The sequence below is a fragment of the Ahaetulla prasina genome, chromosome 4 (genome assembly GCF_028640845.1).
Source record: "Ahaetulla prasina isolate Xishuangbanna chromosome 4, ASM2864084v1, whole genome shotgun sequence".
Classification (NCBI taxonomy): Eukaryota; Metazoa; Chordata; class Lepidosauria; order Squamata; family Colubridae; genus Ahaetulla; species Ahaetulla prasina.
The window spans coordinates 106,138,595-106,164,195 of record NC_080542.1 but is presented as its reverse complement, the minus strand read 5'-3'; the positions used below and the strand labels follow the sequence as shown (position 1 = coordinate 106,164,195).

Here is a 25,601-nt window from a genome sequence, read left to right as displayed (position 1 = left end):
TATTATCAGGAGATGTCTTATTTTGGGGAAAACAGGGTATGTCTCAATCACAAGAATATTGCACCAACTGATTTCCCTCTGAAGAAAACAGAAAATTTGTGAATTTGGGATTTTAATCCTGTCCTTTGTAGTTTGAACCAAACCACTTTCTGAATATTTCAGGCATTTTTATGATTTAAATCTGTCTCCAACATATCAGGCGAGGGGTTAGCTACTAGAATCCGTAGCCTTCTCTACCCTTGATATGTCTAAAACCAGTGAGGCTATGTCCTGCAAATAAATCAACCACCAGATAAACAAATCAGCATAAACTAGAGCATCGCACAGACTTTGCAAAGAACTCGGTACAGTAAAAACCTAACACCTGGTCTGCAGTGCGCACGCGCTAACTATGCTGAGAACTACAAATCCCGGCATGGTTTGTGCACCTTTACACAGCCACTCGCAAGCATTATTATTTATTTTTTTTTATAATAAAAAACCTAAAACGCAGCCTTGAATTTGGACGGCAGGATAAAGCACCTTTCCCCTTATTTTTGTATTCCACCAGTAACCTAAATTGGTACAAGGGAAGATACGGGATCCGTCTCGGCCAATATATTAGAAGGTTTAAGACCTTTGGTAAAAAAGGCGAACCGATTCCGCCAGCGCAGAAGTTGGTTCGCGCTTTCTTTTGGGTTCCCATTTCATTCGTTCTCGGCTTCGCCGAAGCATGTCAATCAGCAACAGTTTCGCAGGGAGATAGGGGCGGGCTGAGAACCCAAGCCCCTCTGCGTCGCCCCACCCTCAATCCCGCCTCCGCTTTCCTCTTCGCTATGGGGAGAGGGAGGCCGAGAGAGAAGGTGGGGGTGGGGGGAGCCCCTTCGCCTTCTTTCTTCTCGCGCCTGCTGGGTGCGCCACCCTCCCCCTCAGACTAGCCATTTCTGGGCCCTGCGGCCAGCAGGCCCTCGCTAGAAGCTGACCTGCTTTCAAGCCGGGATCCACTCCCGCGCGGCTCCAGCCTAGCGCCGCCCTCGCTCCTCCCCTCGCCTGCCTCCCCCGCCCCCTTCTTCTCCTTCAGGCCAGCTGCCGCTTGCTTCGCTTGTCTCCTCGGTGGGGGTCAGCCGAGGCGTCCCCCGGCCCCGCCCTCCTCCCGCCTCCGCTCCCTTCCCTCCCCCGCCTCGTCCAGCTCTAAGTTGTCAATCAGGCGCCTGGGCTGAGATAGGCGACGGCAGCGGGCGGAGAGACGGGCAGCTACGCCACAGCCCAGCGGCGGCCATTCGTGGAAAAATAGGCCGACCTGCTCCTCCCAGCTCCGGCAGCGACCGGCCTTCTCTCGCCGCTACCCCCAGCACCCCGCCCTCCGTCCCTCCCCTCCCTCCTCCTCGAGCCGCGCCTCAGCGGGCGTTAATGCGGGATGAGCGGTACGTAGCCCCCCCACTCCTTCCCTGCCGCCTCCGCTGCCTTCCCGTGCCATCCCACCCGGCCGCCTGGTTCCTCCCGAGCCCCTTTCTCTTCCCTCCCTCCTTTTTCTCTCTCCCATTCCTTCTTTCTTTCCCAGCCCTCCTCCTGTGTACATCCATCCATCCATCCCTCCTTCGCTTCTGTTTCCTCCCATTTTCCCCTCCCCTGCACCTCCCTGCTCCTGCCCCTAAAGCATCCTGGGCCACTCAGTAGCCGTGGATGCTTTAGGGGCAGGAGGAGGGGGAGGGTTGTGGGTGGTTTTTTTCCCCTCTGCCTTACAGTCTCCGATAGCAGAAACCAATCAAAACTCCCCTTTCTGGGCGTTCATCGCCAGCCCCTGTAGGCCGGGTTTAAAACCACGTTTCTTAAGTCTCCCTGTTTTCCACTAGAGAAGTGGACAGTGGCTTTCAACTAGCAAAAGCATGGAGGACCCAGGGGTCAGTGAGAACGTTCTGATTATGTTCTGTGCCAAAATAGATGTAAAGGATGGTGCTTAATAAATTTTGTTTCCCTTTTTTTTTTTTGAAGATCAAAAGAAGGAGGAAACTATGTCTACCGAGGGAGAGAAATCTCCTGAGGCTGAGAACAACAATAAGAAGAACAAAACTGGAGCTTCTCAGGTAAAATGTCTTAAAAAATAGACGAACACAAGAGAGAGGGAGAGAGGTTACATTACTAACATGTATTTCCAGATGGGATAGATTTTTATCAAAATTTACTTTAGAGGTTCTTGAAAGGCTCAGTAGAAAAAGAAATTATTAGCTGAGTGGGTAATTTCCTATTTCTATAACTTTATGGTAAAATAATATTATTAATATGTACAGTGCTGTTACTGCTACTCTTTTATAGTTTAGGTTCTAATACACATAATATTTTTGTTAGGATTCTCAGCCCTCCCCTCTGGCTCTGTTGGCAGCAACCTGCAGCAAAATAGGAACTCCCGGTGAGAATCAATCAACTGGACAACAGATTATTATAGATCCAAGTCAGGGTTTGGTTCAGCTTCAGAGCCAACCACAGCAGTTAGAATTGGTGACAACTCAGCTTGCTGGAAATGCTTGGCAACTTGTTGCAGCTCCTCCTGCTTCAAAAGAAAACAACCAGCAAACATCTTCTGTTTCAACTGCAGCAAGTCCCGCCAATAGCAACAATGGAAATGTATCCCCCTCAAAAACTAAACCAAGCAATTGTTCTGGAGTTACTCCAGGACAATTTCAAGTCATCCAAGTTCAGAATTCAGGTGGTAGTGTTCAGTACCAAGTGATTCCACACATTCAGACAGCAGAAGGTCAACAAATTCAGATAAATCCCGCTAATTCCACAGCTCTACAAGATATACAGGGTCAGATTCAGCTTGTTCCTGCAGGGAATAATCAAGCTATTATTACAACTACAAACAGGACAGCTTCTGGGAATATTATTGCTCAGAATTTGGCAAATCAAACAGTGCCTGTCCAGATTAGGCCTGGTGTTTCTATTCCATTGCAGCTACCTATTGCTGGTACTCAGGCTCAAGTAGTAACTTCATTGCCTATAAATATTGGGGGAGTGACTCTAGCATTACCTGTAATAAATGTTGCAACAGGTCCGAGTTCTGGACAAATTGTCCAATCCACTGATAGTGGACTGTCCAATGGAAATCAGCTATTGTCCACATCTGTCTCAACAACTTCTGTTACTGTTATGTCTGAATCTCCTGCTTGCACAACTACAGCCTCTACATCATTAACAGGCACTGAAACATTAGTTACTACTGGTGAAACAGGCCAATATGCAAGCACAGCAAATAGTTCTGAAACTAGTACTGAAGAAACTCAAACTACCACGTCTGAAACAGAGGTACAAAATTCGAATCCACTTCAATCCAATGGATTGCAAAATATGCAGGATCAGTCAAATTCACTGCAACAGGTTCAAATAGTAGGTCAACCTATTCTCCAGCAGATCCAGATCCAACAGCCTCAGCAGCAGATCATTCAAGCAATTTCTCCACAGTCTTTCCAGCTTCAGTCAGGACAAACTATTCAGGCTATTCAGCAACAGTCATTGCAAAATATTCAGTTGCAAGCAATGAGTCCAACACAAGTACTCATAAGAGCACCAACTTTAACCCCATCAGGACAAATCAGTTGGCAGACAGTACAAGTCCAAAATCTTCAAAGTCTTTCAAATCTCCAAGTTCAAAATGCTGGGCTACCCCAACAATTAACTATTACCCCTGTATCTTCAAGTGGTGGTACAATTGCTCAAATAGCACCAGTAGCTGTTGCTGGCACACCAATAACACTTAATGCTGCTCAGATTGCTTCAGTGCCTAATCTTCAAACAGTAAGTGTAGCCAACTTGGGTGCTGCAGGTGTTCAAATGCAAGGAGTGCCAGTCACCATTACAAGTGTTGCAGGTAAGTCCTATCCTTTTGCAAGTATTGTACTGTAGTCCTCAACTCACAGCTTCATTTAGTGATTGTTCAAAATTCCAGTGGCATTAAAGATAACTTACAACCATTTTTCACACTTATGACCTTTGTAGCATCCCCATGATCATGTGATCAAAATTCAGATGCTTATGACTGTTGCTGTGTCCCAAGGTCATGAGATCTCCTTTGTGACCTCCTGACAAGCCAAGTCAATGAAGGAGCCAGATTCACTTAACAACTGTGGCAAGAAAGGTCATAAAATGGTCAAAACTCAGCTAATGTCTCACTTAATATTAACATGGTCGTAAGTCAAGGACTACCTGTACAGTATAAAATATATTTACCTCTTTATACAATAGTATGTAAGGATAAATTTGCCAATAGAAAATAGTACCACTAATCAATATTATCTGAGCAGTTACCAAGCTTTTTTTTCTTAATTTAATGCTGAATTAGAGGAGTCTTAACCCAAGAGTTCCAAAGTAGTTTTGGACAGTGCAAAGGGCTGCTATGGAAAAACCTAGAAATTCATACTAACTACACTGAGATTTTTTTGGGGGGTGATATGTAATTAAACTGGGCACTTATGTTTCTGTCCTGGCTTGGTTGATTTTCATCTTTATGCCTTTTACGCCTTTTATAATAGAGTGATTCAGAACTCTTAGGTGTTTTCATTATTTTCATTATTTGTTATAAATAGTAACTTAATTTGCAACTATTGATTATAGTTACAAATTAAATATCTATATTAGATAAATATATAGTTATATATTTATATTTCAAAGAAAATTGTACATAATGTTTTGATTTAATAATTTTTAAATTCTGTTCAGGAGCCTGGGATTCATTTATTCAAACTGACTACTAATCTGTTTCTTCAAGAAAACTATAGACCCGTGACAGCTGGCACACAGAGCCCTCTCTGTGGGCACACAAGCCATTGCCCATCTCACCTCTACTGCGTATGCACACCCATCTCCAGCCGGCCAGCTGATTTTTGGAATGCACAGGCAGCGGGGTGCCTGCGGGAGAGGAATGTGCATGCACAAGGCGATTGTGCACATGCACGAGGGTGGGGGTTGCATGCGCATGTGTAGGGGAGTGCGGTGTATCCCCCCCAGCTCATTTTTGGGCCCAGGAGGCTGCAGGGAGACCTGCTAGGCCAAAAACGGGGCAGGGGGTACAGCCCGCCCCTCCCATGGCCTGTTTTTGGGCCCAGGAGGGTGCAGGGAGGCCTGCTAGGCCAAAAGGGGGGATTGGGGTTGCAGGTGCATGGGGAGTTGTGTGGGGCTCATGCGCTGGGGGTTTGCATTGCATTATGGGTGCCTGCACATGCGCAGTGTCACGTGCATGCATGTGCTTTCGGCACACGAGAAAAAGGTTAGCCATCACTGCTATAGACCCTTTCTAAATCTGCAGAATAGCAACATAAAGTATTTTGAAAAATGCATGAAGATACAGACCAATCTTGTCAAAATTAATACATAGTATAGTTTGCAAACTTGAACTCTTAACAATTTTTCAGTTTTAAAATATTTATTATTCCCAATTAATAGTTCTTCCTGGAAAAACAATACTGCTTATGAATGAAAGATAAATAAGCCGTTCCATTTGGAATTGAGTTAGTAATACTATAAATAGTATGAGAGTCAGGCACCATTTCTTAATTAAGAAAGCGATCTACAAAGTATGGAAGACATGTATTTGGGTCATTGCATGTCAAGTGGTCTGATTTCAGAAAAGTGTCCAGCTTGATGAAATTTGGTGTGAACATGCACATATGTCACCAATGAACATTGGTAAAGTGTTACGTTTGCTGATGCAATAGTTGTGGAGATATAGTCATTTCTTTGACCCCATACCTCAGCCTTCTACAGTATGACTCTGAGGTTTCAGCAACTTTGAGACATAATATCTCCAGCAATATTTTATTGAGAGAAACAAAACTTGTCCCTCTTGTATAACTTGTTCTGCTCTATTAAACAAAATAATAAAAACATTCTCATGAGCGATCTCCATCTAGATAATTTGGAGCAAAATTGGCTGAAAATGACTGTGGCACGAAAAAAGGATAAAGTTGGCTTCTTACATCTTTGGAAGGAAAGGTATGAGAAACGTGTAACTTCGGCAACACAGGGTTGTTGAATATAAAATTTCATTCTACCGCTTTCCAGTAGTTCACAAATTAAGTGTAAAGGTGACGGTTTTTTGTAAAAACGCCAAAAATAGGGTATTTTCCATTAGCTTTTACAAAAAAAGACCATCTGGAAACACTATTAAATCATTCTCATTAGAAAGTGCATTTTTCAACACCCCTAAAAAAGTAGGGTTGGTGTTTCATTGCTGACATATAAAGCCCTAAAAATAGGGACAAAGTTGAGGACGTTACTATGGCAGCATCACATGCATTCTATTATTGTTTCGTCTTGTTTGTTTTATATAGACATCATTACTACTATTATATTACATTAGTCCATGGTGACATTGTCACTACCAGTTCAGGCACTTGACCCAGCAACCAATTTGCATAGGAACCAGCTGACTGGGGAAGTGGGGCAATCCTGAAGTCTCCCCAAAAGTAAAACATCTCTTGTCGCTTGAAACTTGAAGACTAGTCCAGCCAGTGGGTGACTGAGCAGGCAGCCCTCCTCCAATCCAGTCCTGATGCAACACTTTGCTGGCCATGCAGAGGCCCTGTCGTGTCCCACTCCTCCACTGACGGCCGGGTCAGGAAAATCCAAATCAGGCTTGCCTCTGCAGCTCTGCCCAAAGTCCTAGCAAAGTCCTCAGAGCAGGAAGGAGACCAGAAAGTGACTTCAGCAAGATAAGTTCGACTTTGCCTGACTCAGAGACTGCCAGAAAGCAGATCCTTTATATAGGCCATGGGGTGTGGCTCCATGACTCAGCACTCATTAAGGCCTGCCCCTCCCTTCCTTCTGTTGCCTCCGCCTATCCAGTCTTCTGATGCAAGGGTCACTCCAATCAGCAGCTGTTGGAAATAAACTTTCCTCAGGCTCACATGCTGTGGAGGAGGGGGAGGGGTCTAGCTGCTCCGTTTGCCTGGGTATGGAGCCAGGGCTGGGGCCGGGGGGTACTCCCTCCTCTGCAGCCTGCTTGGGCATGGAGCCAGGGCTGGGGCCGGGAGATGCCCCCTCCTCAGCCTGTCTGGGCATGGAGCCAGGGCTGGGGCCGGGAGGACATTCTTCAGCGTTCGGAAGCAGATCAGAGCTACGGTGAGAGCGGGCAAGACACAACAGGCCCCTTGAAGCCTCTCCGTGACCCATTTTTGGCCTCCCTCACCTCCAGAAGCATTCTGCCAGCCAAAAACTGGGTGCGCGGGGGCCTCCACGTAGCCTGTTTATGGTCTCCACAGCCTCCAATAGCACTCTGTTGGCCAAAAATGTTAGCCTTACCTTCCAATTCCAGCTAGCGGGGCTCACAAAAGTAAGTCTTGTGCTTGGCCAAAGGGTGGGGGATGGTAGGTGGGCAAGGCAATGTGGGCGGAGCGTATCCAGCCTGCAAGCCGTAGTTTGAGGATTTCCGCATTAAATGAATGACTCAAGGGCTACCTTTCTATAGCGTCTATTTTTGCTTCTTTTCCCATATAACTCTAATATTTGAAGTGTGAAACTTCATGGAAAAGAATTATTCCTGGGAACACGGTTTAGGTTTAAACTGTTCCAGGCTACTAAAATATAATATAATAGCAATATAGAATAGAATAGAATAGAATTTTATTGGCCAAGTGTGATTGGACACACAAGGAATTTGTCTTGGTGCATATGCTCTCAGTGTACATGAAAGAAAAGATACGTTCATCAAGGTACAACATTTACAACACAATTGATATTCAATATATCAATATAAATCATAAGGCTTGCCAACAAGAAGTTATAGTCATACAGTCATAAGTGGAAAGAGATTGGTGATGGGAACTATGAAACGATTAATAGTAGTGCAGATTCAGTAAATAGTCTGACAGTGTTGATGGAATTATTTGTTTAGCAGAGTGATGGCCTTCGGCAAAAAACTGTTCTTGTGTCTAGTTGTTCTGGTGTGCAGTGCTCTATAGCGTCATTTTGAGGGTAGGAGTTGAAACAGTTCATGTCCAGGATGCGAGTGATCTGCAAATATTTTCATGGCCCTCTTCTTGATTCGTGCAGTATACAGATCCTCAATGGAAGGCAGGTTGGTAGCAATTATTTTTTCTGCAGTTCTAATTATCTTCTGAAGTCTGTGTTTTTCTTGTTGGGTTGCAGAACCGAACCAGACAGTTATAGAGGTGCAAATGACAGACTCAATAATTCCTCTGTAGAATTGGATCAGCAGCTCCTTGGGCAGTTTGAGCTTACTGAGTTGGCGCAGAAAGAACATTCTTTGTTGTCCTTTTTTAATGATGTTTTTGATGTTAGCTGTCCATTTGAGATCTTGCGATATGATAGAACCCAGAAATTTGAAGGTTTCTACTGTTGATACTGTGTTGTCAAGTATTGTGAGAGGTGGAAGTATGGAAGGGTTTCTCCTAAAGTCTACCACCATTTCTACGGTTTTGAGTGTGTTCAGTTCCAGATTGTTTTGGTTGCACCACAAGGCTAGTCGTTCGACCTCTCGTCTATATGCGGATTCGTCATTGTCTCGAATGAGACCAATCACTGTTGTGTCATCTGCGAACTTCAGTAGCTTAACAGATGGATCATTGGAGATGCAGTCATTGGTATACAGAGAGAAGAGAAGTGGGGAGAGCACACAGCCTTGGGGGGGCCCTGTGCTAATTGTACAGGTATTTGATGTGATCTTGCTTAGCTTCACCTGCTGCTTCCTGTTTGTTAGGAAGCTTGTGATCCACTTACAAGTCTGTTCCGGTACCTGTAGCTGGTTTAGCTTAGTTAGAAGAATGTCTGGAATGATGGTATTGAATGCTGAACTAAAGTCTACAAAAAGGACCCTTGCATAGGTCTTTGGAGACTCAAGATGTTGTAGGATGTAGTGCAGAGCCATATTAACAGCATCATCTGTTGATCTATTTGCTCGGTATGCAAATTGCAAGGGGTCTAACAGCGGATCCGTGATGGTTTTCAGGTAGGAAAGCACTAGCCTTTCAAAGGTTTTCATGACTACAGATGTTAAAGCAACTGGTCTGTAGTCATTCAGTTCCTTGATGGTGGGCTTCTTCGGCACTGGGATGATGGTAGAGCGTTTGAAGCAAGAAGGAACATAACACATCTCTAGTGATTTATTGAAAATATGGGTGAAGATGGGGGCCAATTGGTCAGCACAGACTTTTAAGCAAGAAGGAGTTGTCTGGGCCTGGAGCTTTTCCTGGCTTTTGTCTGTGAAATAGGTCCTGCACTTCCTTTTCTGTGATCACTAGGGGTTGTGAACCCAATGAAATGGGGTCAGTTGTAGGAGGCTTGGCTGTTGTTGGTGTGTCTGAGATGGGGGTTGTGGAGATAGGTGGCTGTAGTTTCCTTTCAAACCTGCAGTAAAACTCATTCAGGTCATCTGCCAGTTGTTGATTACCTTCAGCCTGGGAAGGAGGTTTGCCATAGCCGGTGATATTTTTAAGAGTTTTCCACATGTTTGCTGGTTCATTTGCTGAAAACTGATTCTTTAGCTTTTCAGAGTAGCTTCTTTTTGCTGCTCTGATCTCCCTTGTTAGTGCATTTCTGGCCTGATTATACAGCATTTTATCACCTTTTCTGTAGGCTTCCTCTTTGGAATGTCGTAGCTGCTTAAGTTTAGATGTAAACCAAGGTTTGTTGTTACTGTGTATTCACAAGTTCCTTGTAGGTACACATAGGTCTTCACAGAAGCTGACATATGATGTTACAGTATCTGTGAGTTCATCCAGATCTGCAGAGGTATCTTTAAAAATATTCCAATCAGTGCAGTCAAAACATGCCTGTAGCTTTAAATTTTGATTCCTCCGTCCAGGTCTTCACTGATTTAATTATTGGTTTTGTGGCTTTAAGTCTTTGCCTGTAAGCAGGTACAAGGTGAATCATGCAGTGATCAGAGTGTCCTACAGCTGCACGTGGTAAAGACCGATAAGCATCTTTTAGTGTGGTGTATATGTTGTTATTATATGTTATATGTTATTATGTGTATATGTTGTGTTTATGTTATTACACATTATGTTTCCAACTTTCCAAATACTATTCACATAGACCAACCTTACAAAATACTAGGTTGAGAAAGGCTGATCTGTAACAAAGTGACATATTTTAAGGGAAGCTTGTTCCACATTGGGATACATTGACAGAGATATAGTTAAATTAAGCACACTAAGTTTCTGTGTCTAATAAACGCTTTGTGTGTAAAAGAATTCTAAATGCTGATTTTGGAGATGTAAAAAAACCTTGAAAAGTAGGAGAAAATTGTGAGTAAAAATGGACCAGGAAGATATTTTATCTTTTGTTATGGCAAATAGATTTTTAATTAGGGGTATAATTTAGAAAGAAATGCAGTATGATATAATTAAGCTCATTACTTTTAAAAATGTACTGTGCAAGTAAAAGGTGCAGTTGAAGGCCTTTGTATCAAGGGGTGTTAAGAAAAGTTATGAAATAGAATTAGGAACTTGATAATTTTGTTACTAAAATTCAAGAACTGTCGATTTATATTTTACTGTAGGTATACATACTTTATTATAGTTATTTTTTATTTTAATTTGAGCATGATATTGAAATTCATTTTCAGCCTAAAGGTTGAACTAGCTACTTATCCATGATGTTAGGCAACAGAGATGGCATATATTTCACTGTCCTACATATATCTTTCTCAGTCCTAACTTCTTTTGCTGACACATAGAGATGCTTACTTTATTGGTACTGGGGTATAGAACAGCATACTGCTTTAGTCAGTCGTATTCTGTGTCATGTCCCTCCTAATACACTGAGTTATATTTGGGCTGTAGCTCAGAGAAAAAACCACTTAGTCCTTTTAGAGATTGAACAATTTTAGTGAAGTTTAGTGAAAGCTGGATGTACTATTTCTAAGGAATATAGCTTTCTTAGTTCCATTTTCCTGCTTAAAATCTATTCATGCATTATGAAAATATAATTAGAGAATAATTTTGTAAATATTTCTTTCAAACTAATTCAAAGTAAATTTTAAACCATTAGTCCATACATTCTTCCATTTATTTAGCGTTATACAAACATTTTTCACACATTTTACCAAACAGTCTTTGACATATTTTGTCTTCTAGGTTGATCTTAGTTAACTATTTTAGCGATCAGGTGGTCGTCTCCGGAACGTATGTTGATAATCTGATTCAGATATCATTATTAACTCCTCCAAAAACAGTTTTATCAAATTTAAATCTTTCAAAAATTCTATAATAATTAAGCCAATCACAAATAAATCTTTCATTTATTAGTTTCTCTTGTTTTAATCTTAAATCCTTTTTCAAATATCAATAAATCCAGATATTTCATCCATTTACATTCCAATAGAATCACTTTTCTATATAGTGCTTCATGAGGTGATAGCCAGTGACACTTTGCAACAATCTTCTTTTATATTTCCATCATACATACCCAATTGAGTGCCTAATTATATTCTTAAAACCAGGGTTAACTATTAAGTTTGTCATACCACAAGTAAGCATGCCACCCAAATCTCACATCAGAACCTTCAAAATCTAACAATCCTGAGTTTTTCAAACTATCCAATCTTTTAAGCATACCAAGGAATAAACCCAGACCTCCTCTTCTTTAGCATCCTATAAAAGCTTATATTTAATTCTTGGTTTTTTATTTTGCCAAATAAAATTAGATATATCTTTCTGCCACTATTTAATTATTATTAATATAGTCTGGAATAGAAATAACATTCTAGGTAGTACATTCATTTTAATTACTGAAATTCTTCTCATCTATGACAAATTTAGTTTTTCCCATCTGTTTAAATGTGACTATCTCCTTCCATATTTTAACATAATTATTTTTATATCTTAGAATTTTCATCAGTAAGAATTGCTTCCAAATACTGTACCTTTTTCACAACTTTAAAACCAGTTTTAAATTCTATCTACTTTCTTCTGGTCTTCACATTCATATTCTTAGTCAATATTATCTTTAGTTTATTTTTAAGCCTGTCATTTCACAAATATTTAATCTTCAGTGCTCTCTAGTGGATTTTGCACAATCAGTATGAAATCATCATTAAAAGCACAAAGTTTGTACTTATGTGCTTTAATTTGTAATCTTTTTGCTCTATTATCTGTTAATTTTTTCCCTTTTGATTTTCTTGTTTGTTTTTGTTCTTTCAAGTCAGTGTTGGCTCCTTTCGATTTCTAGGAAAATTGCTGCAGTTTTTTTGGCAAGATTTTGGAAGTGGTTTGCTGTTGCATGATTCCTAGGACTGAAAGCATGACTGGCCCAAACTCACCTATAGGCTGCATGCCTAAAGCAGAACTAGAATTCATAGTCTCCTTTTTTCTAGTTTGATCCCAAGCTAGTTTTCAGCTAATTTTTTATGAAAAGCATTTTTAATATAAAGCTTTGAACTTATTCCAAAAGTATTTTCTTTTGGGTTTCTTTTTCTAGATGGCTCTCTACAATCCATAAGTTCTAAATCAACAATTTAACAAAGTATCCAGTTTTATATATTAAATCCAATTAGCTTTTCTTTCTCTTCTAAGTTTATCCAATTTTCAACTTTACATTCCTGTTCAGGTTCAATTTAAAATATCTTATCAATTTTTCTTTATTGCTTAATCTTTAATCTTCTTTTAAGGTTCAAAATATTTCTTACAATTATCCAGTCTTATTCCAAAAGTATTTTCTTTTGGGTTTCTTTTTCTTGTAGTAAATTTAGTTCCACATTTAAAGTTTAAACATCAAACTCCGTTTTGGGCTTTAAGTGTCTTTTACTTCCGCTTTCTCTCTTCTGTCAATTAATTACCTCTGATGCTAATTAGCCACTGTTTCCATGCCAGGGTAGCTTTAAAAATTTCCAATTATTTTCTTTATTACCTGCGAGTTGGCCAATCATTCACCAATACTCCAAATCTCCGCTCCTGCACAATTTTTATTCCAGATGACCCGGTTTCATGGCAGTCACAATCTGCCATATCCGGGTGTGAGATTGGAAGTAGCCCAGGATTCAATGGAAACTATGATTCTATGAGCCTGTCCTAGATCATCCAGGGTCCATCAATTTGGTGTTCTTAGGAGCAGAACAATTCTAAATTATAGAGGTACAGAACAGTCCAGGGGTGAAATCTAAATTTTTTCTCTACCGGTTCTGTGGGCATGGCTTAATTGGTGGGTGTGGCTTGGTGGTCAGGTGACTAAATGGGCATGGTCAATAATAATAAATAATAAAAATAATAAAGTATACAAAACTTGGGAGGCCCCGGTCTACCTTCTTTAAAAATAGAGTCCCCAGTCTACCAATTGCCTTTTACTGGGAGGCCCCGGTCTACCTTCTTTAAAAATAGAGGCCCCGGTCTACCAATTGCCTTTTACTGAGAGGCCCCGGTCTACCTTCTTTAAAAACAGAGGCTACCCGGTCTACCAGTTGCCTTTTACTGAGAGGTATCGGTCTACCAAGCGCCTTTTTTTGGCAGGCGCCGGTCTACCTTCTTTAAAAATAGAGGCACTGGTCTACTAGTTGCCTATACTGCTGATCAGCTGTAGTGATGCCCTTTGAAGTGCCACGGCAATCATTTAAGGCCGTTTGCAGCTATATCACCACTGAGTGCTTCAGGGACAGAGAAGAGGAACAGCGAGGTGTGGGCAGTGCGGGGGGGCAGGGATTTTTGCTACCGGTTCCCCAAACTACCTCCCCCCCATCGCTATCGGATCGCGCGATCCGGTCCGAAGCGGGAGCATTTCACCCCTGGAACAGTCCCTGTGTAATCTAGAATTGGTGGGCCTATCTTTGCTTCCCTGTCATGATCAGATTATAATCTGGTGGCAATGAGTTTCTCTAGGCTTGTACATCCTTGCAGAGAGGCAGGACCTTTTAAGTTGATCTGCCCCCAGCAGTTAATCAACCCAGACGGATTTCAGAAGGAACTGGAGGTTATAACCGCAGATCTGCTGCATAGTCCTCCAAAGCTCCTTGTCACCACTTGGAATAGGAAGGTGACTCAGGGTCCGAATAGGATATCACCCATGCAGCCTCTCCCAACCCATAGATTTCTTCATCCTCCATGGTATACAAAGATATTGAGAGGGATGAAATGGATGAAGAGATGTCTAGAGTGCCACTGGCAAAAGACAAGGGATAAATTCAATCAAACATGGTTAGGATCTGCTATTAAAACCTACCGCATGGGGATTCAGGCAGCAAAATACTAATTGTGTTTGCAAATAATTGGCCAACAGTCTTCTTTAAGGTGAACCTGTTGTGTCTTGCCCGCCCTCAGAGCAGCCGGGGCCTTCTTACCTGCTCCCGAACACTGAGGAATGTATGCCTCCCGGCCCAAGTCCTGGCTCCATGCCCACACAAACTGCAGAAGAAGGAGCATCTCCCGGCCCCAGCCCTGACTCCATGCCCAGGCAAACGGAGCAGCTAGACCCCTCCCCCTCCTCCACAGCATGTGAGCCTGAGGAGGGTTTATTCCCAACAGCTGCTGATTGGTGTGACCCTCGCATCAGAAGGCTGGATAGGCGGAGGCAACAGAAGGAAGAGAGGGGCAGGCCTTAATGAGTGCTGAGTCATGGAGCCACACCCCATGGCCTATATAAAGGATCTGCTTTCTGGCAGTCTCTGAGTCAGGCAAAAGTCGAACTTATCTTGCTGAAGTCACTTACTGGTCTCCTGCCTGCTCTGAGGACTTTGCTAGGACTTTGGGCAGAGCTGCAGAGGCAAGCCTGATTCGGATTTCCCTGACCCAGCCGTCAGCGGAGGAGTGGGAGACGACAGAACCATCTCCTAGCGAAGGAGGAAGCAGAAGTCTATTTGAGGGGAAATGCTGAGGAATTTGCTAATTTTTTTTGGAAGACAAAATTGTTCAGATTCATTCCCAATTGTTAGTCTGGTGGAGGAACCCAGGACAGGTTCTTGCCCAGTTATCTAGGAATGGTTTGATCCTGCTGTTCCTGAGGAAGTAAACAGATTCTAAAGAATATGAGCACAAGCACCTGTGTTTTAGGTCTATGTCCCTCCTGGCTTACAAAAGCTTTGCGAAGGTGACATGGGGACGGATTCTAGCAGTGATTAATGCCTCCTTGTGGGAAAAGTTGGTGCCCCAGCATTTTAAGGAGATTATGATCTACCCTTTTCTTAAGAACCATTACTAGACTTCACCATATTGTATAATTTGCAACCTATTTCCAAACTTATCTTTCAGGGGAGGGTGGTTGTGTGGTAGCTCCAGAACTTCCTGGATGAAATGCATTATCTAGACAGTTTCCATTCAGGGTTCGAGTCTGGATATAGGAAGGAAATGGCAATGGCTATGCTTCCCCATGGTGGCTCCCGCCCTGTGGAACATCATATTCATGGAGATAAGATTGGCCCCCACTTCAACTCTTTTGCAAGGTCCTGAAAACCTAGTTTCACCAATGGGCCTAGGGAGTTCAGAATGGGCTGGAGGCCATCAAGTGGCTTATTTGATTACTGTCATCAGGAGGGGTGGGTGTTAATTGGTTTTTAAATAAACATGTCCTCTCAGTATTCTAATTCTTCAGGGTTCTGTTGGACTGCAGAAACATTGGAAGGTTTATTCTACAAATATAGATATAAACCACTGAGGAAAACAGATCTATGCATTTTCTGGTAATCGATCTGGATTTATTTTGGCTCAGATCTTGAATTATGACTTTGTTTCATTATACAGGTAGTCCTCGACTTATAAGAGTTTGTTTAATGATTATTCAAGTTACACTGGCATTGAAAAAAGTGACTTATGACCATTTTTCACACTTATGACTGTTGCAGCAGCCACATGATCACATGATTTACAGTCGGATGCTTGACAGCTGAGTCACATTTATGACTGTTTATGCAGTGTCCCGGCATCATTGATTTTGCAACCTTCTGATAAGCAAAGTTAATGGGGAAACCAGGTTCACTAAACAACTATGTTACTAATTTAACAACTGCAGTGATTCACTTAACAACTGTGGCAAGAAAAGTCGCAAAATGGGGCAAAACTGACTGCCACTCAACACCGCAGGGAGACGGAACAAATACGTTGGTTCCGTCCCAGGAGCCTGATGGACCCGGAGAGGTTCCGGATGGAGCTTGAGCCGTTTCCTGAGGGTCTGGCTCACGGCACGGCTGAGGAACTAGTCGCGGCTTGGGAACTGGCCGCGACTGGGGCTTTAGACCGTGTCGTGCCTTTGTGGCCTCTGACCAGGCGTAGGTCTCAACCAGCTCCTTGGTTCTCCGAGGAGCTGAGGGAGATGAAACGCCGGAGAAGACGCCTAGAGAGTTCTTGGAGGTCCAGTCGTTCGGAGGCTGATCGGACACTAGTTAGGTCATATAATAGGACCTACCTAGTGGCATTGAGGGAAGCGAGACGTTGTTACGTCTCCTCCCTCATTGCGTCGGCAGATAACCACCTGGCCACCCTGTTTCGGGTGACTCGCTCTCTCCTTCAACAGGGGGAACGGGATGACCCGTTACAGGGACGTGCCGAGGAGTTTAGTGGTTATCTATACGATAAAATCGTTCAGCTTCGGGATGGTCTGGATCAAAATTGGGTGGATCCAGGTGAGATGTCGGAGAGCTGTCTTGTTGAAACTGTTTGGGATGAGTTCGACCCTGTGGCTCCCGAGGACATGGACAGGTTACTGGGGAGGTTGAATGCCACCACATGTTTACTGGACCCGTGCCCCTCCTGGTTGGTACTGGCCACGCAGGAGGTGACACGAGGCTGGCTCCAGGGGATTACGAATGCTTCTTTGTTGGAGGGGATCTTTCCGGCCGCCTTGAAAGAGGCGGTGGTGAGACCTCTCCTCAAGAAGCCTTCCCTGGACCCCAGCTGTATTAGGTAATTATCGTCCGGTCTCCAACCTTAGCTTTGTGCTGAAGGTTGTAGAGTGTGTGGTGGCATGTCAATTACCCCGGTACCTGGATGAAACTGTCTATCTAGACCCGTTCCAGTCCGGCTTTCGGCCCGGATACAGCACTGAGACGGCTTTGGTCGCGTTGGTTGATGATCTCTGGAGGGCCAGGGATAGGGGTTATTCCTCTGCCTTGGTCCTATTAGACCTCTCAGCAGCTTTTGATACCATCGACCATGGTATCTTGCTGCACCGGTTGGAGGGATTGGGAGTGGGAGGCACCGTTTATCGGTGGTTCTCCTATCTCTCTGATCGGTTGCAGACGGTGTTGACGGGAGAGCAGAGGTCGACCCCGAGGCGCCTCACTTGTGGGGTACCGCGGGGGTCGATTCTCTCGCCCTTCCTGTTCAACATCTATATGAAGCCGCTGGGTGAGATCATCAGTGGTTTCGGTGTGAGGTACCAACTGTACGCTGATGATACTCAGCTGTACTTTTCCACACCGGGCCACCCCAACGAAGCTATCGAAGTGCTGTCCCGGTGTCTGGAGGCTGTACGGGTCTGGATGGGGAGAAACAGGCTCAAGCTCAATCCGTCCAAGACAGAGTGGCTGTGGATGCCGGCACCCCGGTACAGTCAGCTGCAGCCGCGGCTAACTGTTGGGGGTGAGTCATTGGCCCCAATGGAGAGGGTGCGCAACTTGGGCGTTCTCCTGGATGGACGGCTGTCTTTTGAAGACCATTTGATGGCCGTCTCCAGGAGAGCTTTTTACCAGGTTCGCCAGTTGCGCCCCTTTCTAGACCGGGATGCCCTATGCACGGTCACTTACTGCTCTCGTGACATCTCGTCTGGATTACTGCAATGCTCTCTACATGGGGCTCCCCTTGAAGAGCACCCGGAGACTCCAGTTGGTCCAGAATGCGGCTGCGCGGGTGATAGAGTGAGCCCCTCGTGGCTCCCATGTGACCTCTCCTGCGCAGACTGCACTGGCTACCTGTGGCCTTTCGGGTGCGCTTCAATGTTTTGGTAACTATCTTCAAAGCGCTCCATGGCATAGGGCAGGGTTACCTACGGGACCGTCTGCTGCCACCGATTGCCTTCCACCGACCCGTGCGCTCTCACAGGGAGGGCCAACTTCCTGACCTTCGAACCTTTCGCCGCGAGCTTAAGACACATCTATTTATTTGCGCAGGACTGGACTAGAATTTTAAATTTTAAATTTGGTTTTAACGGGGTTTTATTATTTTTATCGCAATTTTTTAATATTCGGCCTTATTTAATAAGTTTTTTAATTGGTGTTTTATTTTGTATTTATATGTATGTTTTTATTAGGCTGTAAACCGCCCTGAGTCCCCCGGGAGATAGGGCGGTATAAAAATGTGATTAAATAAATAAATAAATAAATAAAAACTCACTTAACAAATGTCTCACCAACATAAATTTTGGGCTCAATTGTGATTATAAGTTGAGTTCTACCTATAATATATGTATTTGACTTCACCATGACACCCCCACACATACAAATTCTATGGTTGCATGAGAGCAGTTTAATAATATCCTATAGGGAGCAAGCTTTCTTCATGAATAGTCATTCTCTTAGTGTCCCTGGAAAGTTTTATGAATAGCCAAGAATTAATAAAACTATTACCATTGCTTCAGAAAGAGACTAAATGTGGCTGTACTAGCAGCTCCTAGTTCTTATCTTTTATCTTAGAAGCTTATCTAGCTTCAAAACACTTTTCAGATGTGATGGCATCATCAAACTTGGTGCCAGTTACATCAGGTGCTGGGTTTTCCCTATATACATAACTACCAGGTACTCAGTATTTATTTTTTTTAAAAGAACAAAGGAAAGATTATGATTCACTGGCTTTTACCTTGACTAAGAAAAAAAGGCATTAAGATCCAAAGCCTGTTTAGATAGCCTGTTTAAAACTCACCATTGAAAATTGGATCTGCCTAGTGATTCATTATCTATACTCCAATATTTGGGTCATTATATTTATTTCCTGTCATCCTTGGAATAATTATTAGTCAGACTCTTGAGAACTGTCCTTCTACTAATTATTTCACCAATTTATTCCAATCTAATTTTTTTAGCTATTTATTTTTCTAACAGTTCTTTTATGTGACTGGGCTTGTATAATATTGTCACCAAAATAAAATCTTTCATCTCTAAAGAAATTCTTCTCTCATATTTTATTTTCTAATATGAGGATAAGATCCCTCTCCTAAATAATTATGAATTAGGATGGGATCATCAAACCTGAAAATAAAAAAGGCGATCAAAAATAACTGTTGGAATGTGCACATACCCTGGAAGATAGTTAGTGATTAGGGAAAAGACTTAAAACCCAAACAGCTAAACTTTGCTTTTATTTTTGTGTCTAATTACTATCCATTCTCTTCACCTCACCTCCATCTCTTTCCTTCCTTGCCATGAAGCTTAATCTTTTCTCCTCATCTCACGTCATCTTTGATTTTTCCCTCTTTCGTTGTTTTGTGCTGAAACAACTGTATATACTTCTTAGTATTCCATTTATGGTATAAATGTGTAAGATCTTTGGCCAAATGGAGTTAGTCACTTCCTTTACTTGGTTACTGACTTCATCAAGTCAGTGTGTTCTAATCAATTCCTCCTTGATGCACATTTTTCTTATAAATCTGCTTGAAAGAAGGAGATGAATACTGTAACTTTTTCATTATTTTCATATACATCACTTTTTGCTGTTTAAAGTGCTTTTCTTCCTACTGTTTCTTGGTATTTTATTGCTTTTGCAAGTCCTTTGAACTGTTTTATGCATTTCTTTGAAACTGAGCATTGACTTCAGGGTCTTTTAGCTTCTCATTCAAGAAGCTTCATCAGTTGGTATGGTGGGGTGAGGATGACAAACAAAATGCTTTCTTTTTCTTCCTAAGAACAAAAACCAGTCCAGTTGCCTTTTGGAAAAAGGACCTTTGAGACAACTATGACCTGGGTGGTTGAGAATCTCCACAGACATTTTTGGCAGTGGTTTTACTATGCAGTGTGGAAATTACTGCAGCCATCAGCCATGATAGCAATCTCAGATGAGGAATTCAGCAATTCTATCACTCCATAGTTACTTTATAGTTAGTAGTATGTTTTAGTATTAATAACATCATATTTAATTTAAATATTTGGGGTTTAATACAATTGAAATATGCATACAAGAAGTATTTGTATGGCTTGCTTTTATATAACTGTAGAACTGATTTTTATGTAGTAAACAAGATACAACAGTATGTTACGATCTTACTGTATTAAATAAGAAATTATTATTTTTCTTATTTTCCAGGTCAACAACAAGGGCAGGATGGAGGAGTGAAAGTACAGCAAGCAACAATAGCTCCTGTAACTGTAGCGGTTGGAGGTATAGCTAATGCAGCAATGGGTGCAGTTAGTCCTGATCAAATAACTCAAGTGCAGCTGCAACAAGCTCAGCAAGCATCTGATCAAGAAGTGCAGCCTGGCAAAAGATTAAGAAGAGTTGCTTGTTCATGCCCTAATTGTAGAGAAGGGGATGGAAGGTATTTGCCATAATTACTATTAAATATCAAATGTCTTAGGATCAAAGCATTTATTCTGCTTGCATATTTCTGTTACATCTTTAATGACATTGTTTTTATTAACATAGCCCTTATTTGAAATTGTTCTGACTTTAACTAATAGAGATTTGTATTTGATAGAAGCAGCAATGAACCAGGAAAAAAGAAACAACATATCTGCCATATTGAAGGCTGTGGTAAAGTATATGGGAAAACATCTCATCTTCGGGCACATCTTCGCTGGCATACAGGGGAAAGGCCATTTGTGTGCAATTGGATCTTCTGTGGGAAAAGATTTACAAGAAGTGATGAATTGCAGAGACACAGACGAACCCATACAGGTGGGTGAACAGCTTAGATAAATATTTTTAAAATAAAATTTGTTTACATTTTAATGTTCTGACTTTTAAACTTATATAACATTTGAATATGTTTCCTTCAATCAGAAATTACTAATTAATACTTCAGAGTCCTTATTGAGCTTAATTTTTTTAGATTATTGGAAATGAAAGCTCAATTACTATTTAAAAGTACCGTATATACTCGAGTATAAGCCGACCCGAATATAAGCCGAGGTACCTAATTTTACCACAAAAAACTGGGAAAAACTATTGACTCGAGTATAAGCCTAGGGTGGGAAATGAGCCAGCTACTGGTCAATGTAAAAAATAAATATAGAGCCAAGTAAAATAACATGAATATTTATTTGAACGAAAAACAATAAAAGTGCAAAAGTGCAAAATGTTCGGCGCTCATTTTTATTATGCAGCGCCCCCTGCTGGACATCTATCAAAAATACAGTATCTTTTAAAAGTACATCGAGACGTAGACTCGAGTATAAGCCGAGGGGGCCGCTTTTCAGCACAAAAAACGTGCTGAAAAACTCGGCTTATACTCGAGTATATACGGTAATTGGGATATACATTTGAGCAGTATCACAATATGTGTTACTATTTATTTTTGCGTTTACTGAATAATCATAATGTCTCCGTTCTCTATCCCTGACATAAAATGAGTATTTTTGGGATCAATCCCTGCATGTTATTTGGTGAATTTGTTTTCAGTTTGCATTTGAAAAATTATAATTAGCTGATAATAGTAAGGTATAACTTGCTGTGGGTAGTTAAGTATTCAGATTTTTTTCTTTTGAAGCTTAGTGTTCCTTTTCATGTTGATTTTTACAATACATAATTTCAAATTCAATTCTTAAAATACAGTGGAAATTGTATGAAAAATACTCTTTGATTAGATGTACAAGATGTAAATTGGAAGCTAACTGAAAGAATACATATCTTAACAATTAAAAATATCACACTGAATCATGATTGCTTAGTCATTGCATTTCTGTTTTGAGAAGATACTCAAAAATAGTGGTAGACAAACTGAAAGAAACTTGCAGAAAACCAGTATTTTAGAACACATTTCAGTTAGACTCAAGGTCTTATTTTGGAATTGGCTATGATAAGTATTCTCTCCTAAGGAATAGAAATATTATAATTGCTTGATTTCTTGGTAACCTTTAAGAATAATTATAATTGCTTTTAGTGCTGTTGACTGATCATCCTTTTGAGAGAAGAAAGAGATGGTTGCATTCCTATTTGATGGTTGGTCACAGACTAAATCTTTCTGGCTTTTGGTAGTTGTATTGCATTGGAAATTCCTATCCTATTTCTGATGACCGTAAGATTATTTCTTAGACAATTTGAAGAATAATGTCATCAGAATCCTCCTGAAATACAGCTTAGTTTGTAAGATTTATCTGAATCAGGACATAGTGATAAGCTCAGTAAAATCTAATTAGTATAAATAGATCCTGGTAAATGAGAATTTCTGGGCCTGGCAGTTCTAGATATAGAATATAGACAATTTCCTGTAATTGAACTTTCTAGAAATACAGGAATGGAGTTGGAGATGCTCATAGACTTAATATTTTACTGGAAGGCCAAGTTGCTCTGATGGCAAAGAGTATATTTTATGACTTTTAACAATGTTAGGAGCTGTGGTGGCACAGTTTTTAGAATGTAGTATTGTAAGCTAATTCTGCCCACAGCCTCTAGTTCGATCCTGACCAGCTCAAGATTGATTCAACTTTTCATCCTTCCAAGGTCAGTAAAATGAGGACCCAGATTGTTGGGGGCAATATGCTGACATTTGTAAACCACTTAGAAAGTGTTAAATATACTGTGAAGCAGTATATAAGACTAAGTGCTATTGCTATTAATAATCTTATTTCTGTGTTACAATTACTCATTGAATACTACTCGTATGCACTACATAGATGCTGTTGTAAGTGAACAATGCAACAAAAAAATTATGATGCAGCACATATAGCTAATAACAAAATTATACATTGCACTGGTTACTGATTATTAATAGGCTTGATTCAGATTTGAAGTATTAACCTAGAAGTGTTTAAATGAGCTGGAACCAGAATCCTCTTGAAAGCCTCTAACAATAATTGCAATAGTCGAATAGATGTATAAGAAGACAATTCTTCTTATACATCTATTCGACTATTGCAATTATTGTTAGAGGCTTTCATGATTATACCATAAAATATCTGTATTTCCTAAACATGCTAAGTGTACAACAAGCAATGTCGGCTGGCGGCCCCCAGGGGAAGGTCCTTCTCTGTGGGGGCTCCCACACTCTGGAACGAACTTCCCCCGGGTTTACGCCAAATACCTGACCTTCGGACATTCCGTCACGAACTGAAGACACATCTTTTTATTCGCGCGGGGCTGTCTTAAATTGAATTTTATCAAATTTTTAAAATTCTTATTAATTAATTTTAAATGGGGTTTTTAGTTCACTGTATATTTTAATTTTCAGGCCAATTTTAAAATAAGTTTTTTAATTGCATTTTAAATTATATATTGCACTGTTTGTTTTATTTTTGCCTGTACACCGCCCTGAGTCCTTCGGGAGAAGGGCGGTATAGAAATCAAATAAATAAATAAATAATAAATCAGGAATAATCTTTTGTTGTGTTAGTTATAGGGCCAATATTTTAAAATGCTTTCACTGCAAAAAAAGAAACATTCAAGGCTTTTCAGTTAAATGCATGTAGAAGACATTTTATGTTTTGGTGTTGATATATAGGATGTTCTTAATTTATGTTTGCTTGTGTTCTTTGTTGTATATGACAAAGACTTTAGAAATACATAAATATAGAGCTATTTAAGATGTTTTCAATTGATGATAACTGTAAAGAAAAGGAAGAAAGGACCCAAGGAGGTGTAAGTATTATACTTTATATACAAGTATTTCAGTTATTTACATTCTTTAGTGTATTTAACTTCACTTTAAATATCAATACAAATATTTTCCATTGAGAATTATTTGAATATATGTTTTAATACAATAAGCCTTCAATTTAATAAAATTATTTGGCAGACTTCATAACCTAAACTGAAAATCTTTGCAACATACAACACTTTCCCTACTAACCTTTTATCCCCATCACTGCCCGCAATTATATCCCAGCAGTCCACCTCTTTTCTGTTTTCTCCAGCACTTTTCCTTCTCTCCCATCAAAAATTCTAATTGGCTCTTTAAGCAGCACTTACCTCTTTCACCCATCAGATTGTTAAATTGAAGATTATACTTACAGGGGAAAATGTTAGTCATGGCATGTACTACGTTATGCTTACATGATTTCCCATGATGTTAATTTGAACATTTCTTGACAGGGGAGAAAAGATTTGAATGTCCAGAGTGTTCTAAAAGATTTATGCGAAGTGATCATCTCTCCAAGCATGTCAAAACACATCAAAACAAGAAAGGTGGAGGAACAGCCCTTGCTATTGTTACTTCAGGTGAATTGGACCCTTCAGTTACTGAGGTTCTTGGATCTCCAAGGATTGTCGCAGTAGCAGCCATTTCTCAAGATTCAAATCCAGCAACTCCAAATGTTTCAGCAAACATGGAGGAATTCTGAAATAATGTTACATAGATGCCTAGAACTGCACTTAAGTTTACATACTTTTCAAGATATGGAAGTGGGCTGGTAAAAGTGTATTACAGAGCAGGAAATCATGTATTCAGTCTTGATTACTATAAGTATTCCAAGCTGGAGAATTAGCATAGAAAGTGTACTTTGTACAATAAGACAAACATTAAAAAAAAGAAAGAACCAATTCATATAGATAAATTATGGATAAAACAGATTAGGAAAATATTACTTCCACACAGCACTGATTTCTGTAGCTCTGTATCACGTAAATAATTTTTGATTGGATTTATCTTCCAGGATGAGATGTAAATGTTTGTTGTAGCAACAAACTATAAGAATATGCAACAGAATTGCTGCTGATTAGAGTTTTCCTTAAAAAATCTAGTATTTTCATGCAAATTGACTTTGTCCAAAAGGCACAAAAATATAAAGTACTCTAGTGAAGATGAAAACTTTTTTTCTTTGTGAGACATATATATTAAATTGGGCCATCTTTATTCATTTGTTAAAAATCAGATGGCAGCATATGAAATGGATCTGAGGTACATCTCAGATAATTTTGGCCACTACATTATAGTAGTGTATATAATGACAATCAGTAAATAAGATTATTCTCTTTCTAGGAGAAATGAGAGATCTACAGAGCCAGTGTATTCTGTAATAAATACTGAATTTCAGAAATATATTAACATAAAACTTTAATTTCTATGTAAAAATTAAATTTGATAATATGTGTTGCAATTCTTGTATCTTAATTCATCCCATTTCATGATACAGGATCTATTAAAAAATGTTTAATCTCTGTTTTGAAGCCAGTAATTTAAATATTTAAATTTTATTCAACACTTGGAGATAATGGGAAGTAGAATGTTATAAGAATGTAGCATTTATGCACCATTTATAACATTTTTTCAATAGCAAACATTAGGGTAAATGTACTGAATGATTTAGAATTAACCAAACTAACCAAAGAAAAAGATTAGCAACCAAAAGTATAACTCTAATTATCTGTTATCTTTGCTCCTTATGAAAAATATTGGCTGGGATCCAAAGAGCTAATTTTGGTTTGCTCAAGAGTTTCTGTCCAGCAAGTAAGAAGGTTTCAACCTTTTCTTTCCTTTGAAAAAAAAAAATCCTGTGCCACTTAATAGATCATGGTACCCTCTGAGCTTAATTATTTGCTACTAGACTAAGTAACATGCTCAGTGTTAGGAGTAGTTTTGATCTCTGTTTATGTACAGTAACTTGTCCT

At 40.5% G+C, this 25,601-nt stretch overlaps 1 protein-coding gene across 2 annotated transcripts; it reads left to right on the top strand.

Moving 5' to 3' along the window:
- Nucleotides 1-905: 905 nt before the first annotated feature.
- SP4 (Sp4 transcription factor) lies at nucleotides 906-25,151 on the top strand. Of its 2 annotated transcripts, none has more exons than XM_058180730.1 (6): nucleotides 906-1,403; nucleotides 1,972-2,063; nucleotides 2,326-3,844; nucleotides 20,145-20,376; nucleotides 20,536-20,735; nucleotides 24,087-25,151. In XM_058180730.1, exons 1-6 carry the CDS (start codon nucleotides 1,397-1,399, stop codon nucleotides 24,332-24,334), a joined length of 2,298 nt encoding a protein of 765 aa, XP_058036713.1. In that variant the 5' UTR covers nucleotides 906-1,396; the 3' UTR covers nucleotides 24,335-25,151. The 2 variants fall into 2 exon arrangements, with proteins under 2 accessions (XP_058036713.1, XP_058036714.1); XM_058180731.1 differs by lacking the exon at nucleotides 906-1,403 and adding an exon at nucleotides 1,689-1,880.
- Nucleotides 25,152-25,601: the final 450 nt, after the last annotated feature.

Excerpts from the sequence above, each read along its gene's own strand:
- SP4 (XM_058180730.1), top strand. Across the intron at positions 3,845-20,144 it reads CACCATTACAAGTGTTGCAG|GTCAACAACAAGGGCAGGAT; the intron begins GTAAGTCCTATC and ends CTTATTTTCCAG. Across the intron at positions 20,377-20,535 it reads TGTAGAGAAGGGGATGGAAG|AAGCAGCAATGAACCAGGAA; the intron begins GTATTTGCCATA and ends TGTATTTGATAG.